This window comes from Dermacentor albipictus, chromosome 2 (assembly GCF_038994185.2).
Source record: "Dermacentor albipictus isolate Rhodes 1998 colony chromosome 2, USDA_Dalb.pri_finalv2, whole genome shotgun sequence".
NCBI lineage: Eukaryota > Metazoa > Arthropoda > Arachnida > Ixodida > Ixodidae > Dermacentor > Dermacentor albipictus.
Window position 1 is genome coordinate 175,918,137 of NC_091822.1, and position 16,752 is coordinate 175,934,888.

The 16,752-nt window shown below is 45.0% G+C and overlaps 1 protein-coding gene across 2 annotated transcripts in view; it reads left to right on the forward strand.

Moving 5' to 3' along the window:
* The window catches only part of LOC139056318 (structural maintenance of chromosomes protein 2-like), an 84,310-nt gene that overhangs the window by 26,481 nt on the left and 41,077 nt on the right, over positions 1-16,752 (forward strand). For both annotated transcript variants that reach the window (XM_070534476.1, XM_070534475.1), the window contains exons 4-8: positions 433-570; positions 9,969-10,109; positions 13,114-13,263; positions 14,380-14,569; positions 16,228-16,403. In XM_070534476.1, coding sequence (XP_070390577.1) covers positions 433-570; positions 9,969-10,109; positions 13,114-13,263; positions 14,380-14,569; positions 16,228-16,403 — 795 coding nt within the window. The remainder of the gene's footprint in view (positions 1-432; positions 571-9,968; positions 10,110-13,113; positions 13,264-14,379; positions 14,570-16,227; positions 16,404-16,752) is intronic.

Sequence of the window (16,752 nt, forward strand, 5' to 3'; positions counted from 1 at the left end):
AAGCTTTTCTCTCCACTATTCTCTGACAGCTGTTAGCCTATGTAATGGGAAAGCATGAACAGCCTGACATTTTTGTTGCAGTTCTATTCATGGCCTCCAGTGCTAAGTGTTGCAAACGCCAGATCATTTTCCAGTCACAGGTGCTGATCTTTCATTTGTGGTAACTTTGTTAGCCAGCATGCTTGCAATGACCATGGGCGGCCATGTGGTTTAATTCCACCATGCTGGTGTTTTGAGCCAATCAGGAAGGCCACAACAGCACTGTGATCAGAGCTGTTCAGATGGCGAATTTGGCAGTGTCTAGACTAGCATCTCAGAGGAGAGGGAAGCTTGCAGATTTCAGAATAACCTCAGTTTCAAAGGAACATGTTTTGATGCCTCTTTGAAGTTTTGTGTTGCACCACACGTCTGATTTGTGTGTGGGCATTTCAGTTGCTGAATGAGGAGATCACGCCTACGCTGAACAAGCTGAAGGAGGAGAGGCAGGCGTACCTGGACTACACCAAGGTGTCGCGAGAGCTGGATCACCTGACGAAGTTGTATGTCGCGTGGCAGTATGTCCAGACTGAGGTCAGTGTCTGCTGTAAATTACCTAACCCTGACTACACACACATTCCTGGCTGCTTGTTCTTTGTTTACTTTTATTCCTGCTTCTATGTGAACAAGCATTTGTGCTTGCGAATTGTCGTGTATCATCGTACTTACTTGCATGTGAATCGCATTGTTAGCCTACAATATCGGTGTTCTTTAAGTTACTCAGGGTGTCTACCAACCGGGAAAACCGGGAATTCTCAGGGAATTTGAACAGTCTGGAAAAACTCAGGGAAAACTCAGGGAATTTGTGCTTCCATCAGGGAAAATTAGCTGTAACTCTATTGAAAGGGAACGAAAGTCGTGTTAATGCTGGCTCCAGTAACAGAGGAATCGCAACGAATCGTCATTAACGCCGTGTCATCGGCACGATGTATTGCCAGAGTAGTTAACGACCGATTTTCTAGACGCCCGATTTTTCGGACATGCCCGATAATTTGCACGGTTTTGCGGCACCGCCACATACTCCATATGGTCAATGTATATTGCCCTGACTGCAGGTCTGAAATGGCATTAATCAAAGCCGCCACCGCCGCTATTTTGATTATCTCGCCGCCTCGAACCGGCACTCTCGCAGGCAGATCCGTTGGCAGCCGTAACCACCACCGCGGCAACGTTAGGCCTAGCTGCTTCTATGTTCGCTATTAAGCTTCTTGCCATGCGGTGCCGTGTTTTTCATTGAAAGAATTCGCCGCTATCACCAATGGCACCGACTCCGCCTTTGTAATCCTCGCGATTGGCTTTGAAACTCGCAGAGCACAGTGCGTTGCGTAATGCCAGTCTCCGAAAGTTAGCTTCGCCTCAGTGCACTAGTGTTAGGCGGTGAAGCATAACAAGCGTGGGAAGGGGGCAATTGTCACGGGACATAGTATGTATTCCTTAATTACACATGCGTGCACCCCGTCTCCTGTCACAGTACAAGCCCTGATATGCCTAATAAGCGTACTGGCAGGCCTTCAGAGCTTTTTCAGGCTTGCCTGTGGTAATTTTAGCCCTTAAAGGCAGTTAAAGACATGCATTAATCTTTTTCAGACTGCCCGTTTTTTTTTTTTTTTTTTTGCGGCCCCTCGGAAATCCGAAAATCAAATGTTGACTGTACAACTGACCAAGAGGATGCTTCAGATGATCCATGCGGTGAAAGCGTGGTAGAAGGAGGATGAGAACAGAAAGGACCGACGCACTGAGGAATTAACGGGAAAGGAATTGCCGGCGCCTTTTTGAAGGAGCTTGAGCTAAAAAAACTAAGTGTTGGCTGACGCTGAGACACAGGTGTCCCTCATCCAAACCAAAATAAATTGTTTAAGCAGTGAAACCCAACACTGACATGTTGTGTACGGGCTGAGAGTATGTCAGGACAGTTGAGGTTGACTTCCCAGCTGCTGAGAGAGAACCTTAGTTGTGACAAAGTTCAGGACCTCATACAGATGAGCTTGCTGTCAGTTGATGGAAATAGCTGATATTAAAAAAATATTTACTTATGTATGCATCTCCTTTTCATTCGTATTTGAAAATGTTCGACTCAATTTGGAATGGGCTTTACCATTTCTTTCTCTGTGCATTTTACTCGCACCTTCCTTCTGTTTTCTTTTTAAATAAAATAGATATTACTCCTTACTATTCAAACTGGATTAAGTCTTTTTTTTTTTCAGCATGCTTACTAGAGAGTGACAGCATCGGGCAACGTGGTGTCAGCCTGTCTTGACATAAAACAAAGTTCTGGCTCATTCAGGGAATTTCGCAAAGGTGCTCAGGGAAAACCTGGAAAACTCAGGGAATTTGGAAATGTCAACTTGGTAGACACCCTGGTTACTATAGTTTCCTTTTGCATGAAGCTGCTTAATTTTGCATTGCATAATAAGCATCAGTGGTGGAACAGCTGTGCCAAACTCCGCCGAGAGTGGGCCTTTGCGCCATCCTGTCCCAAAATGGCATTTTAGTGGGAAATTGCGCAGAGCCTGCACCAAAAATGCATAAGAGTGAATCCCTCCTTCTGTCGATGCTTAGCAGCTAGCAAAACGTAAATCAAAACCAACAGCACACTATCATCATCATCATAGAAGGAAGTAGAGGCCCGTCCATAGTTTCTCGCTATATAGTGAGAAATTATATGTGTGGTACCACGGAGTTTGCCGAAGGAGGATGTCACATTCTAGGATTAAAGTTAAAGCTTTTTCTGTGTTTATGTGTGATGGCGGGGCTTTGGAAGGATCCACTGCGGTCAGAATCGCACGTGGTGCATAGTTAAAAGTGGTATTAGCGAATGAGGTTACATGTGATACACGGCGAGAGCCGCCACTTCAATGGGTGAGGCATGCTTGTTGACGCAAAAGTATTGCGTCGAGCTTCGGTCGGGGGTTATTTCGATGACAAAGTCACCGACGCAAATGCAAAACCCTGTTTGTGTTTCGCGCATGCGCAGTGGCACTGATGCTGTTTTATTTTTTTTCCTTGCGGCTGCGAAACCTGTGCAGCCCCTATTTGAAAACTCCCTAATGTACATGGCGTGACATGAGTACCGTATTTACTCACATAATGATCGCACTCGCGTAATGATCGCACCCCTGAATTTTGTCGTCAAAATTTGATTTTTAAAAAATTTCCCGCGTAATGATCGCACCCCGAACTTGCCGCAGCGATAGGTCGTGTGCCAAGTCTAGCTAATAATGATCGCACTTACCATCTGTTGAATGCTACGCGAACGACTATTCAAGACGAACCAAGCAGTCTGCACGCACCAAACATTCTTAAGTAGATGCCTCATTTCATTACTTTCATCACTTTCTGCACTTCCATGACAAAAAAAATGGCTGTGGCTTAGCTAAGGTTAAGCCCAGGATGCGAAGCATACTAGCCTTTATTTTAACGCGACAGCGTTAAGGAGCTCGTGTCGCAGAAAAGCCGGTGTCGTCGGCGTCGGCTCAGGCGTGCGGCGCTTGCTCAGGCGCACATTTCGTTGTCGCGCCGAACGCTGCGTTGCTCGACGCTCACCGCGTCCGATGCGGGGCGCGTAGTCGCTGCGCCGTAGCAAAGCCACCTAGAAACAGTCTCTGTAGCACGCCGCAACCTTCGCTTCTCATTCCAACGAGCAGCTCTGTCTCAAGGAGGCATCTCACCTAATGAGTGTCTAGCAGAGGCAAGCGCAGCTGCTTATATACCGCCGACGGCGCGAGTTGGAGCCCCGTTTCTCCTCTGTCGTGACGTCACGGTGTCACGTGGTATTGAAGGCGACACCGCCGGGCCTGAGGAGCTGGGTTGAGCTCTAGTAATATGCTTCGCATAAAAAGGTACAACGGAACTTTCCTTTATTATGTGTAGGCTTTATAATAGTTGCGGTCAACAACAACAAAAAAGGCACCTTTCGATTCTTCTCATCTGCACTCGTGGGCAAGCAACAAATCGCGAGGGGCGGTAGTAGCCACGTTTACACTGATACGTTGAAAGTGTACTTTATTAATACCCCAACGCTTGTAACACAGCTAAGATATTCACCAACCCTTAGCGCAAACGTGCGGTATTAGGATAGTAGAGAAGACAGATGCTGCAGTTTCTGCAGCATGCCCGCCATGTGTTTCTATGTCACTGGCAGCTAAGCGTGCCCATCTGTTTTTGCCCCCTCAAAGTGGGCATGGCTACGTTATTGCCGCAAACTTGCCGATATTAACGATATTATTTATTACTGACACGGAAAAAACTGTTTCAATGCATGTAATGTACTCACGAGAAGAAAAAAAAATCGCGTTCGGTGCGTTCGGCTTGCTTCGCCGGCCACCATTTTCGTTTTGGTGTCCCGCACCCGCATCCCGCAGCAAACGGGGGGCCAAAAAAAAAACTTCTTTTTTTCGCGGGAAATATAACTCTCGCGTAATGATCGCACCCCTGAATTTGCATCAATTTTTTCTTACAAAAAAGTGCGATCGTTATGCGAGTAAATACGGTATATTGTGGGATGTCATGTACATTGCAGGCGTGCATCCTAATCGGCCTTGCGGTGAGCCTTTGCACACAAGCTGTGACTGTCGCACTGTGTTGCATCCTGGGTTGATAAGCGTGCATTTGTTGACGATCTGTCTGTGGTGCCTTCTCTGTGTCGTATCGACGAACCTGGCCATAGCGCCCGTTGTGCGTTGTGTCGAGGAGCGTCGCATTCTTTTCTGACTGTGCTCGCAGCATAAGCCTCGTGGAAACCTGTATCCACAACATATTGACTAAATGTCAAAATTTGCATGGTATATTATAAGCACATGTGTGTTGGACCCTGTGCCGAAAGTGCTTGCTGCCGCGCCAAATCGGCTTTTTGCTTGCACCAGGACCTGCGCCTAAAGCTGAAATGGCTGTTCCACCACTGAAGTATTTGTAAAGGAAGCCACTGAGAAGGCTCAGTTCAAAGTACTGTGTGTGAAAGATGAACAGATGCATCAGAAACAGCCTGGCTTGGCTGGCCCATATGTGGCTGCTAGCCGGTGTTGTGGATGTCATGCGGTTACAGCAGCCATCGCATTTTGTTGCATGGTCGGCATAGTCACACATCTCACTGCACCAAGGAATGTTTCTCAACATAGAATTAAGCATTTGAAAAGTTGCAGAGTGTGGTTGGAAGGAAAAGCACTTTGATTTAGACTTTGTGCTAAAGTAAGCAGGCCACGGATCCAAACTTGCGTGAACAACACTGTAAGAAATGATAAAAGGCATGTCAAACTTTGGGTTTGTTTTGGTAGCCTTTCTCTGAACCCTTTGCAGTCATATGTTGGGCCCCTCTCAACATGGAAAAAATATCTCTTCTGTTCAGATGTCGGAAAGTGTCCAACATGCATGCATGCTTGTGTTCGCCGGTTATTTGGGTTGATAGTGCCAGCTTTCTGGAATTTTTCCAACTAATAAGTGCACTTTGCAATGTCTACTGACACTGGCAACATTTTTTTTCCTTCCTGCATGCTCAAAGAGATTTTTAGCGTGATTTGTAGTGTGAAGCGACGACAAGATGACGGCGTTCTCTGCATGTTCGTTTTATGGACAAAATTCACTTGAGTTAAGTGAATTGGATTGTTTTAGTGGTGTAGATAAATATTGTTCGCGATTGAATGGTCAGCAAACGTCCTCAAATGAGAATAATTTAAAAGCAAGTGACAATTAGGACCCTGCAGACCTGCAGTACAAATCCTGATCTTCACCCAGGTGTACTTAGAGTGCTACCACAGAGTGCCAAAGTACTGTTCAGAGCCTCGGGAATAAATGAATTTTCAAAAATAAATCACTTAAGTGCGTTTGTTCATCTGAGCGCTTTTTCTGCGTAGCGTGTAAATGAGCGAATTTGTGCCTGTCTTGAACGACCACAAAGGGTTAAAATGAAAAGGAGGAGGAGGAGGAAATAGCTTTATTGTGTGCCCTGCGAGTTGGTGGGGAGGGCCAAAGGCCCCGCCTAGATGACGGCCAGGAGTTCGTGGGTCCTGGTGGCATCCTCGGCCCTCTGGACGGCCCATAGTTGATCCTCGAAGGCGGGGCTGAGCAGTGCGGCTTCCCAACGCGTGCGAAGGCTTTTGCTAGAGGCCTTGTTCTCGTTATTGTTATATATCCCTCGGCATTGTTCCAGAGTGGCTCTGGATTCACATGTGTTGCATTTGTCCGTTAGAATCCGGATATATGATATGCGAGACCGCTGGATTTGGATACGTACTAGTTTGTAACTGCCGCCATGCGACAGACTGATTTTTTGTTAATTTTGCATGAGGTCGCGGGAATAGGGCCCTCTTTAACCTACAGCGTTTCGTGATGTCATTATGTGTGGTCATTCTGTCCTCCCATTCCCACTCTTTACCGCACCGTCACGTCCGGAGGGTGTCGGGGCGCCACTTGCGACTGCGGCTTGGTCTGTAAGCCCTCGAGCCGCGTCGTGTGCCGCCTCGTTGTTACCGTCCTCCGTGAGGGTGAGAGCAGGCGTCCATGTGATGTATATCTTTCTGTTGCAATTTTGGCGTCCTGCAAGAAGAATGCGTAGTGCAGGGTGTCTACCAACCGGGAAAACCGGGAATTCTCAGGGAATTTGAACAGTCTGGAAAAACTCAGGGAAAACTCAGGGAATTTGTGCTTCTGTCAGGGAAAATTAGCTGTAACCTTATTGAAAGGGAACGAAAGTCGTGTTAATGCTCGCTCCAGTAACAGAGGAATCGCAATGAATCGTCATTGGCGCCGTGTCATCGGCACGATGTGTTGCCAGAGTAGTTAACGACCGATTTTCCAGACGCTTTTTCGGACATGCCCGATAATTTACACGGCTTTGCGGCACCACCACGTACTCCATATAGTAAATGTATATTGCCCTGACTGCAGGTCTAAAATGGAATTAATCAAAGCCTCCACCGCCGCCATTTTGATTATCTCGCCGCCTCGAACTGGCACTATCGCACGCAGATCCGCCGGCAGCCGTAGCTACCACCACGGCAACGTTAGGCCTAGCTGCTTCTACGTTCGCTGTTAAGCTTCTTGCCGTGCAGTGCCGTGTTTTTCATTGAAAGAATTCGCCGCTGTCAGCAATGGCACCAACACCACGTTTGTAATCTTCGCCATTGGCTTCGAAGCTCTCAGAGCACACACAGCGCGTTTCGTAATGCCATTCTCCGAAAGTCAGCTTTGCCACATTACAGCAATGTTAGGCGGCGAAGCTTAACAAGCGTGGGAAGGGGCAATTGTCACAGGACACAGTATGTACTCCTTAAATATACGCGCGTGCACCCCCATCTCCTGTCACAGCACGAGCACTGATATGCCTAATAAGTGTACTGGCAGGCCTTAAGAACTTTTGCGGACCTGCCTGTGCCAATTTTAGCCCTTATAGGCAGTTAGAGACATGCATTCATTTTTTTTTTGGACTGCCCGATTTTTCGGATGTTTTTACGGCCCCTAGGGAGTCCGAAATTTTGGACGTTGACTGTACAACTGACCAAGAGGATGCTTCAAATTATCCATAGGGTGAACGTGTGGCAGAAGGAGGATGAGAACAGGAAGGACCGGCGTCCTGAGGAATTAACGGGAAATTAGGCATGCCGCCACCTCTTTGAAGGAGCTTGAGCTCAAAAAACAAAGCGTTGGCTGATGCCGAGATGCAGGTGTCCCTCATTTAAACCAAAATAAGCTATTTAAAGCAGTGAAACCGTACACTGAGATGTTTTGTACGGGCTGAGGGTATGTCATTGTCAGGACCGTTGAGATTGACTTCCCAGCTGCTGAGAGAGAATCTTAGTTGTCACAAAGTTCAGGCCTCATACCGATGAGCTTGCTATCAGTTGATAGAAATAGCTCATATTAAAAAAATATTTACTTATGTATTCATCTCCTTACATTCGTATTTGTAAATGTTTGACCCAATTTGCAATGGGTTTTATCATTTTTTCACTGTGCATTTTACTAACACCTTCCTTCTGTTTTCTTTTTAAATAAAATAGATATTAATCCTTACTATTCAAACTGGATTAAGTCATTTTTTTGTTTCAACATGCTTACTAGAGAGTGACAGTATCGGGCAACATGGTGTCAGCCTGTCTTGACATAAAACAAAGTTCTGGCTCATTCAGGGAATTTACCAAAAGTGCTCAGGGAAAACCTGGAAAACTCAGGGAATTTGGAAATGTCAGCTTGGTAGACACCCTGGTAGTGCCTCCGGGGAAAGAAAATTAAAATTTAAATACTCGCCATAGACGGCTAGATAGATAGCAAGATGCACAGCAGACATCGTAAGTGTAGTTCCATTTCTGACAAATCGGGCAAAGAAGACAGCCTCGTACAGGCAACATCAAGGTAAAAAAGCAAAACAGTGCAGGCTTTTGCACTTTCCAAACAAGAGGACAGTTGAGTAACCTGTCAAGAAGCTTGGTTGAAAGTTCGTCTGTGCACAAGAAAACATAATGAGGCTTTCTTTCACACTTAATCCTTTCAGTGTTTTTTTTTTTCCGAGGTGGCGCACCCCCAGCATTCGGTTTTCTTCTTGGACATTAGAAACCGAACACCATTGTTTATTTTTGCTTCTGTACTATCGGAAAAGAAAGATGCAAATAATGGCAAATGCATTATTGGTATGGTCCTCACATTCATACCTTCGTTTCCTGTCTACAACCTCGTTTCATTTTGATGCACATGCTTCCATGATGCTGCCGGCGTGTCAGAGTCAGAATGCAATGCAGTTGAAGTGGCTTCTTCTTCCGATAACAAACTTTCATCTTTGGAGTTCGAGCTTGGCATGTATTTGTAGTTGGAAGAGCCACCACTCTATTTAGGAGTGAAGGTCTCACGCGAGCAGCCATCTCAAAGCGGTCACTCATCCATGCTCAAGGAAGGAGCGCTTTCGTTTACTTGTACTCAACCAGACAAAGCAACGAGGGCAACAGGTGAAAGGGACACGACAGAGGGCAGAGCTGTCCTGTAGAAAGCACACCAGCACCTACAAAGGGGCGCGTTTCGCACCGCACTAGCAAAAGCCTATACTGAGCAAACCCACAGAGAGGAGAAAAAAATTATTCTACAAACGTACTACAGATGGCAGTACTACCTTGAAGCTCACCAACTTTGTCTTACTACACACATCCGAGTGGAGAGACTGGAGAATGTATGGGTGTGTCAGTGACATGGCTGGACAGAAACGTGGAAGTGTACTGGGACGTCGGTGACACTTAAAGGGTTAAAGGAACACCAGAGAGTTACACTGAATCAATCGAAAATGATGAAATATTTTCCCAAAGTTTTTTTGTCATTAATTATGTGGTACTAGGTTAGTTATTGGAAGAGAAAATGATTACAGTTTTAAAAAATTTGAAGCTGGTGCCATAGCATTGGTTTCTCAATATGAGGACATTGATTTCAAAGTACTTTTTGTACTTTGGCCATACTGGCTCAATAAGTTCACTCGTTGGCTACTTTAGAATACAATGTAGTCCATCTTTTACTACAAGAAATTAACTAAGCTTGGGCAGATGCCGCCAGAATCATGACATCACCGCCAGCTGATTTGAGAAATCCATGGTGGCGCCACCACATGTCTTTAGGTATTGCATTTTTTCTGGCTTTCAAATTTCTCATATGGAAAAGTCGGAACCCTATTTGTAACGTAAGTGAACAGCAGCTGCCCAGGGTAGTCAAGTTGAACAGTTCCCACTAGCAGCTTTTTTAATTTGGGACCAATGTAAGTCTTGCCGTAAGTAATGAGCCAAGCTTCTTGCTGTTGGTCCACTACTCAAGTTCTATCCCAGCTCCAAGCGAAACAACCAGTAATTTAGTTTAAGGGCGTACGCTGCAGATCACTCACTTGCATTCCTGTCTCATTATAGTTATAGCTAAGTTCACGCGGCATTCACATTTCTGTATTCATATAATGTTCTGCATTTTATGCCCAGGAGCTCAGCCGGACCTCGAAGGAAAAGCTGGAGAAGATGAAGGCGACCGTTCAGCAGTCCAAGGCCTCGGTCGAGGAGCTGCAGGCCAAGACCAAGGACATGAGCAAGCTCATCGCCACGATGGAGCGTAAAAAGGATGAGGTAAGGCCTAGAGGTGTCCTGCACTTCGTGAAGTGCACCGTCAGGGCTGATTTTTCAACACTGTCTCAGCACTCCCTGGTGTTTCACTCCACAATTGTTCTTAGTCTCTCCGTAATCAGGATGTGCACTATCTCGTCGTGTAACATGACAGTCACCGTGATGTGTCTGTTTTAACCACTTGGGGGCCCACGACGACTTACCGTATAAACCAGAATTAGGTCGATCCAGAATATAGATCGACCCCTGATCTTGACTTGGCCAGAAGATAACTCACAATGGGCTAAAGATCGCTATAATAAGACGAAGGACGACTTTAGCTGCTTTCTTTTCGGGAAAAAATATCTACCTCTATTCTGGCTTATACAGTAGCTCGTTATGACAAAGGTTGCAGTATCTTGTCATTTGGCACATAAATAATATGCAATGTCTTTTGCTACTTTTTGTTTCAACAATAGCAGTAAAAGTGCTATAGGCATTCCTGGTATCATATCATTTAGGAAAAAGAAAAGGCCACAAAAATGCAGGCCTGTAAAGAGAAAAGTCTGCATTTTTCATCAATTTGTCACAGGGTTGACCTGTGAAGGTCACATTCGTTTTCAAAATATGCATCCCCCGAGAGCAAAATTTTGTTATTGCTGATTTAACTTCTTGAGAGTGACTTATTTTGAGAGAAAACAAGTAAATAATTTTTAGGTAACAACAAAGTGAAATTTTTGTTTAATCTGTACAGTTTTATACATGGCTTATTGTTAAATACATCTATAAAATGCCGTAATTAGTCTTTAAACAAATGCATTAATTATGCAACTTATGTTTATGGTTTGACACAACTGGGGCTCATATTTTGAAACATTCAGTGTCATTTTTCATATTTATCGTGTGTTGCATCAAAGGTGCTATCCGAGCAAAGACAGCAGTGCGGCAGACTTCCGAACCAATAAGAACGTTCGGAAGACTAAAATAGAAAAACAATAAAAATGACGGGTATCGTTAGAGAACACGGTCCCAGAGACGCGCAGCCACAGCAAAAGTGAGCCATGCCATGTGAGCCTCTGCAAGCAACCTGAGTGGTGCCCACCTGCTAGAAAAAAAATTAAGCGAGCGAGATACTTGCTGTAATCAAATGTTAGATAGATTGTTAACCTTTTCAGCGTCAAATGTTTTATTGTATATTTAAAATCTTCAGACTTACATATTTCAAACAGAACTCGTGAATACAGACGGGCTTACATAAATACTTATGATAAGAATTAAAATAGTAGGTATGCTGAAACAGATATATTCTTGTTCGGCGCTTGTAGTCCGGATGAGAGGAATCACTGCTCGTTTAACTTGCAACAGAGCAACCAGTGCATACACCCATAGCATAATCGAACTTTGTATGTGAGCGCACGCAAGAAAACTTGAAAACAAACTTTTGTGATATGTTTACCATTTGTCTTGCCTATGTGTATATACCTTTCTCTATTGCAGCGTTTTCATCAGCATCATGATAAAAGAAGTTAACAATGCATTTTGTAAATATACTCTACATAATATGTTTTTCGAACCTCTTTACCATCGTGTACATCACATTTGTATTTATCTTTTGTACCTCTGTTCGTTATCATCGGATGTCAACTCAAAATTTGGAATTATTACTGCTGTTATTTATTTTGTTTTAGTTACTTTTACCAATGTTTACTTTGTATTCTCTTAGCCCCTCCCCTCTATAATGTACTGTGTACCTTGAGGGTAAAATAAATGAAATGAAATGAAACTACTGTCATGGCAGACATCATAAGGAAAGAAAAAAAAAAGTTTTGATGGAAGCCGAGAGGCGGCAGCACAATAAGAACTTTTTCTAGAAGTTTTAAACTATATAGAACTCAATTTCGCTGCACATGGCCCATAACGGGGCTGTTACGCCAAATTTTCAAGCTTGAATAATGCATTGCATATTAAAATCGTGCAAGCAACACTGTGTGAAATTGCACCCTAGAAATGAAATCGCACGCCTAGAAATGGCTCCATCATAGTAGCGAAAGCATATCTCAGGCTAAGCTTTTCCAGCAATAGACCCCTTTCATCACTACAGCACCTGACGGTGGGGTTTTTGTCAGTTTTGATTTGCACAGCGCTCTGGGATACAGGGTTCTTCATCTGTTAACCGGATTAGCTGAAAAATAGACACAACTGGAGTCGCATTAACGAAATTCAACTGTATTGCCACATGAGGCAGGGACAGTTGGCGACAAGAAACACCAAATTGGGCGCTGACGTAACGTACGCTTGAGATACAGAAGTATATGCAGCATAAAATGCGTCGGTGTACAAATGTACGATATGCTGTGCTCACACTGCAGTCGTCAGTTGTGGCCCCTGAAATCGGGCAGTGCGCGCCGCATGATTTTGGAATTCGCTGAATTCACCAGCGAATCACTGTCAGCAAAGACGCTGCTCCACTTCTGTGTCTGCTCTCTGTCACGCTGCACGTGATTTAAGAGGTGTGTTTGCAGACAGTCACATGTAAATAAACCATTTGACCATCAGTGTCCGCTGGAGTTTTCAGTTATTGCCTCGGTATTCCTTTGCGGTGGCAGCGAAATTTTTTTGTATTGGAAATTGCATATGAACACACTTCGTTATGTTGAGGTTTAACTATAGTTGCACCGCAGAAAGTGTCGCATACCAGAAACAGTTGCACTGCGAAAAACACGGAGCAAGACTTCTATGACCGCACTACCTTGCGTAACCTCCACAGCATTGCCGACTGGAAAGTAAGCGACACAAGCGCTCGTCCTTGTGTTGCTCCTTTTCTTTGTCCCAGTTTGATTTCTGCACAAGAAGTTCGTTTAAAAATGAATCTGTTCCAACTAGGTCGACTCGCAGTTATGCATTAGAAAGTAGTAGCCATAATTGGAAAAGGGACTGCAGCGGTTGTGGTCTCGCAGTGGCACCAATTGGGCTGGTGTCAGTCGGGTTGTTGTGGTCGTGACATTGCGGATTGCCCGCTGATTCACAGGAGACCGGTGACAAGCTGGAGTCACTGGAGCGTCGCCTGAAGGAGTGCCAGCTGGAGGAGACCAAGGCCGACTCGGACCTGCAGTTCAGCAAGGGGCGCATCAAGGAAGAGCACAAGACACGCACGAGCCTCCAGAAGAGCCTTGATGAGGTACGCTGTCTCGGCTCAGTGCTCTAAATCTGCCGGTGTCTTCACTGCAACCGGTGCAGGTGTAAATTTTGTGTGCACCTGGCAAGTGGTAATAGGAAAACATGAACTGCACGACGATGGCACAATATAATTCTGTGCCAGCGGTGAATAAGTAGTATAGGAAAGACTGGAGAGATGATGAAAAATGTCAAGAGCTTATGTTATCGTAAGCTAGATGTAGTGTAATGGGAGCATTAAATAAGCATGCAGTTGTTGAATGGTAATTACAGTTGTCAAAAGTTAAAAAGAACATGAGTAATGTTGTTGTATTCTTTGTAAATGACAAGCCATAGTTGAGTAAACAATCTACATGCTTGTAAGCAAAGAGAGCACAAGAACAATCTTTGCTGAGTAACGTGAGAAAATGGTGGCTTGCGACTACAGTGTTGTGCTGCTGTGTGTAAGGTTGTGGACTCCATTCCCAGCTGCAGCAGCCGCATTCCGGTGGAGGCAGAATACAAGAACATTCATGTTCCATGCATTGTGTGCACATTTAAACACCCTGTGTACCAAAATTAATCCAACGCTCTCCACCAAGGCGTCGCTCCGAGAAAAATTTCTGCCAGTAAGCTTGCAAAAAAAATTTTTTTTTTGCTCGCGTGCAATGTGTTGGTGGTGCCAGTGAATCTTCATGACGTCGAGCTCTGCAAATGAATGAACGGTAAGAATTGGTGTCAAGTTGAAAGGAAGTCGTCAACTAAGAGCTCTTTCCTGTGTTAGCTATGCAGTTTCTGGAGGACTGTGCCGACCAGTATAAGTATTATGGTGAAAAACAAAAAACAAACAAAGACGAAGAAACACACGTCAACAGGACAGGCGCCGACTACCAAACCGATTTTATTGCTTGAAGGAGATGAGCATTCTACTGTATTTGTTGTTTTGCTGGCTTCATTAAGGTGCCTGCTGTATTGATTGTGGCTTAAATGCTAGTCTCCGTCAAAGAATAAAATCAGCTGGTACTTGGTGCCTGTCCCATTGATGTGTGCTACTGCGTCTTTCTTTTTCTGGTGCTTTAGTACTTACACCAGAATGTCTGATCAACCAGCTCAAACAAAAGCTCTGCTTCTTTGCCACCAGGACAAGACCGCCATAGCGAGCAAGGAAAAGCAGGTGGAGAAGTTGCAGGCGACGCTCGTCGAGCTGGCCGAGGAGAGCGAGAAGGATGCCGAGGCCATGGCCGCGGCTCACAAGCATTTCCAGGCGGTCAGCGCTGGCCTCGCGAGCAACGCCGAGGGAGAGGAGGCGACTCTTGCCGAGCAGTTGAGGGGTACGTGACGTTGCGTGTGTCGGCTGCAGTGGTGAACAGAAGGATATCGTATCTTACATTTTTTCGGCACACTGCTGAGGCAGCTGGCACTGCGCTGTTCCAGACTGCTAGCCTCTTGAGTGCCACATACCTACCGACTCCCGAATTTTTCATAAAAACTTGGGCTTATTCTGCAATTACATTGCGTTGTTCCACGAAATATACATCATGTCCGCAAAAAAAAGCTTTAAAGGTGTTGAAGGCTGGGGTGCTGCTAGATTGCTACAAAATGCATGCAGGAAATAAATTGTGACGCTACCAGTGCCACTATTTTGTGGCGGCACAAGACGCAATACACTAGAGGGGTACTTGCTTTGAACAAGCTTATCCAGGCGATTTCCTGTAGAGTGGAGACTGGCTGGTTGATGCAGCTTCTGTTGTTTTTGGCCATGTCCATGTAAATATTTGTGTGCGTGCTGTTTCTCATTTATCCAAGTTTCTGAAGTAGGTGAAATCGGCAGCAACGAAGTGATCTAAAAATCAGCCTCTGCTCTTTCAAGATTGTTGCTAATTGTGTGCCGAGTCTAAAAGTAAATCATTGCTTGTAAAGTGTCTATGTCTATCTGACAAGATGTTAGTGCACAGGCTAAATGTGCTATCGCACTCTCCCCCGTTCCCATTTGTCATGTACTGAGGATTTTTATTTATATTAAAGTTCACAAGTTGGCAGCTATGCATACACCTTATACTAATGCCTCTTTTACTAGATTCCTAGAACGTTGTTTGCTTTCTCATTTAAGCAACAATTCTTGTATTTAATGTCATCGCCAGGAGAGGGCACTCATAGCCAACCCTGCTTACGTTGTGCTCGGGATGTTAAACTTTTTCTATAAGGCAACATTTTGCTTCAAAGTGTTGTTTACACTGGCTTTACTCACTGGCTTTACTGGCTTTACTTTGCAACATTTTGTTTAAAAGTGCAGTTTTATTTCTTTAGCTTGTATGTGCAGAAACATAGCATCAATTGTATACATCGCTAAACATTGCCGGCATCGGCCGCTTGTTGCTTTTATGATGTTAACAGATGTGAAAGTAATCTCGGAGGAAACAGCACATGGTTTAATTTCCAAACATTCAATACAATCTGCATAATAATGGGTAACCAACCCGCCCAAAGTTGCACGTTACTGAATTCACCAGTATTATCACTTAGCGACTTTTTTCCTGATGATTGTCTAAAGAAACTTACCAACACTGTTGAGAAGTAGACCGATTGTCCTACCTCGAGTATTGATGGAAACTATGTGATTCCCGGTAGCAATATTCCTGACAGTATGTGGCGTCTGAATCCTTGGTCTTCCACTCACCTATGCCAGTTTCTCTAACTCGTTTGTCGAGTTCCAAATAGACAGTTTGCCTGCCACAAAATTTGCTTGAGAAAAGTATTGCATGCTCCAACCACCAATAGTCGTGAATCTGTTGGCTGACAGAGAGCTAAATTTAGGTTGGTTGGTACGTACTTGGGCGAAAAAATGGCGCTTTAGAACAAGACGAGGGCAAACGCCACGAGCCGTCTGCTCTTGTCTTGTTTTAAACCACTGTTTCTCCGGCCATGCAAGTCAAAAGGAACACAAGCTTGCATTGCTCACTTTTTCTGTGTTGTCACCCTCGCCATGCAGCGGCCAAGAGCGACATTGCGGAGGCCGAGACGGAGAGCCGCCAGACGGAGATGCGGCTCAAGCACTCGCAGGAAGAGGCGAAGAAGAAGCAGGCCGAGTGCAAAAAGACCGAGGCCAGCTACCAGAAGGACGAGGCTGCCAACCGCGGCATCGAGAAAGAGCTCAATGCGATAAGGGTATGATGGCAACTTGATTTTATACTAGCACAACAGAAAATTTTCTTGTGCTATATTGGGACACGGCAATGACGGGCGTGATTGCCACAGGAGCAGGTTTGCTTTGGGTTAGTATTGGATGCTACGCTGCTATTTAGTGCGTAAGGCCAAGAGTCCCATTGCCTCTAGCCTTGCCAGCAGCTCGTCAAAATGGTGGGATAACCGATAATTGTTATACCGGGTTGCATGAAAAAATCAAAATAGGGGAGTGGCAGAGCTGTTGTGAGAAAACTATAATGGCGGGGAGGCCAGTGCCCCTCCCCACCACCTTCGTCCATCCGGCTGCTGATTGTGTTGACTTGTTTAACTG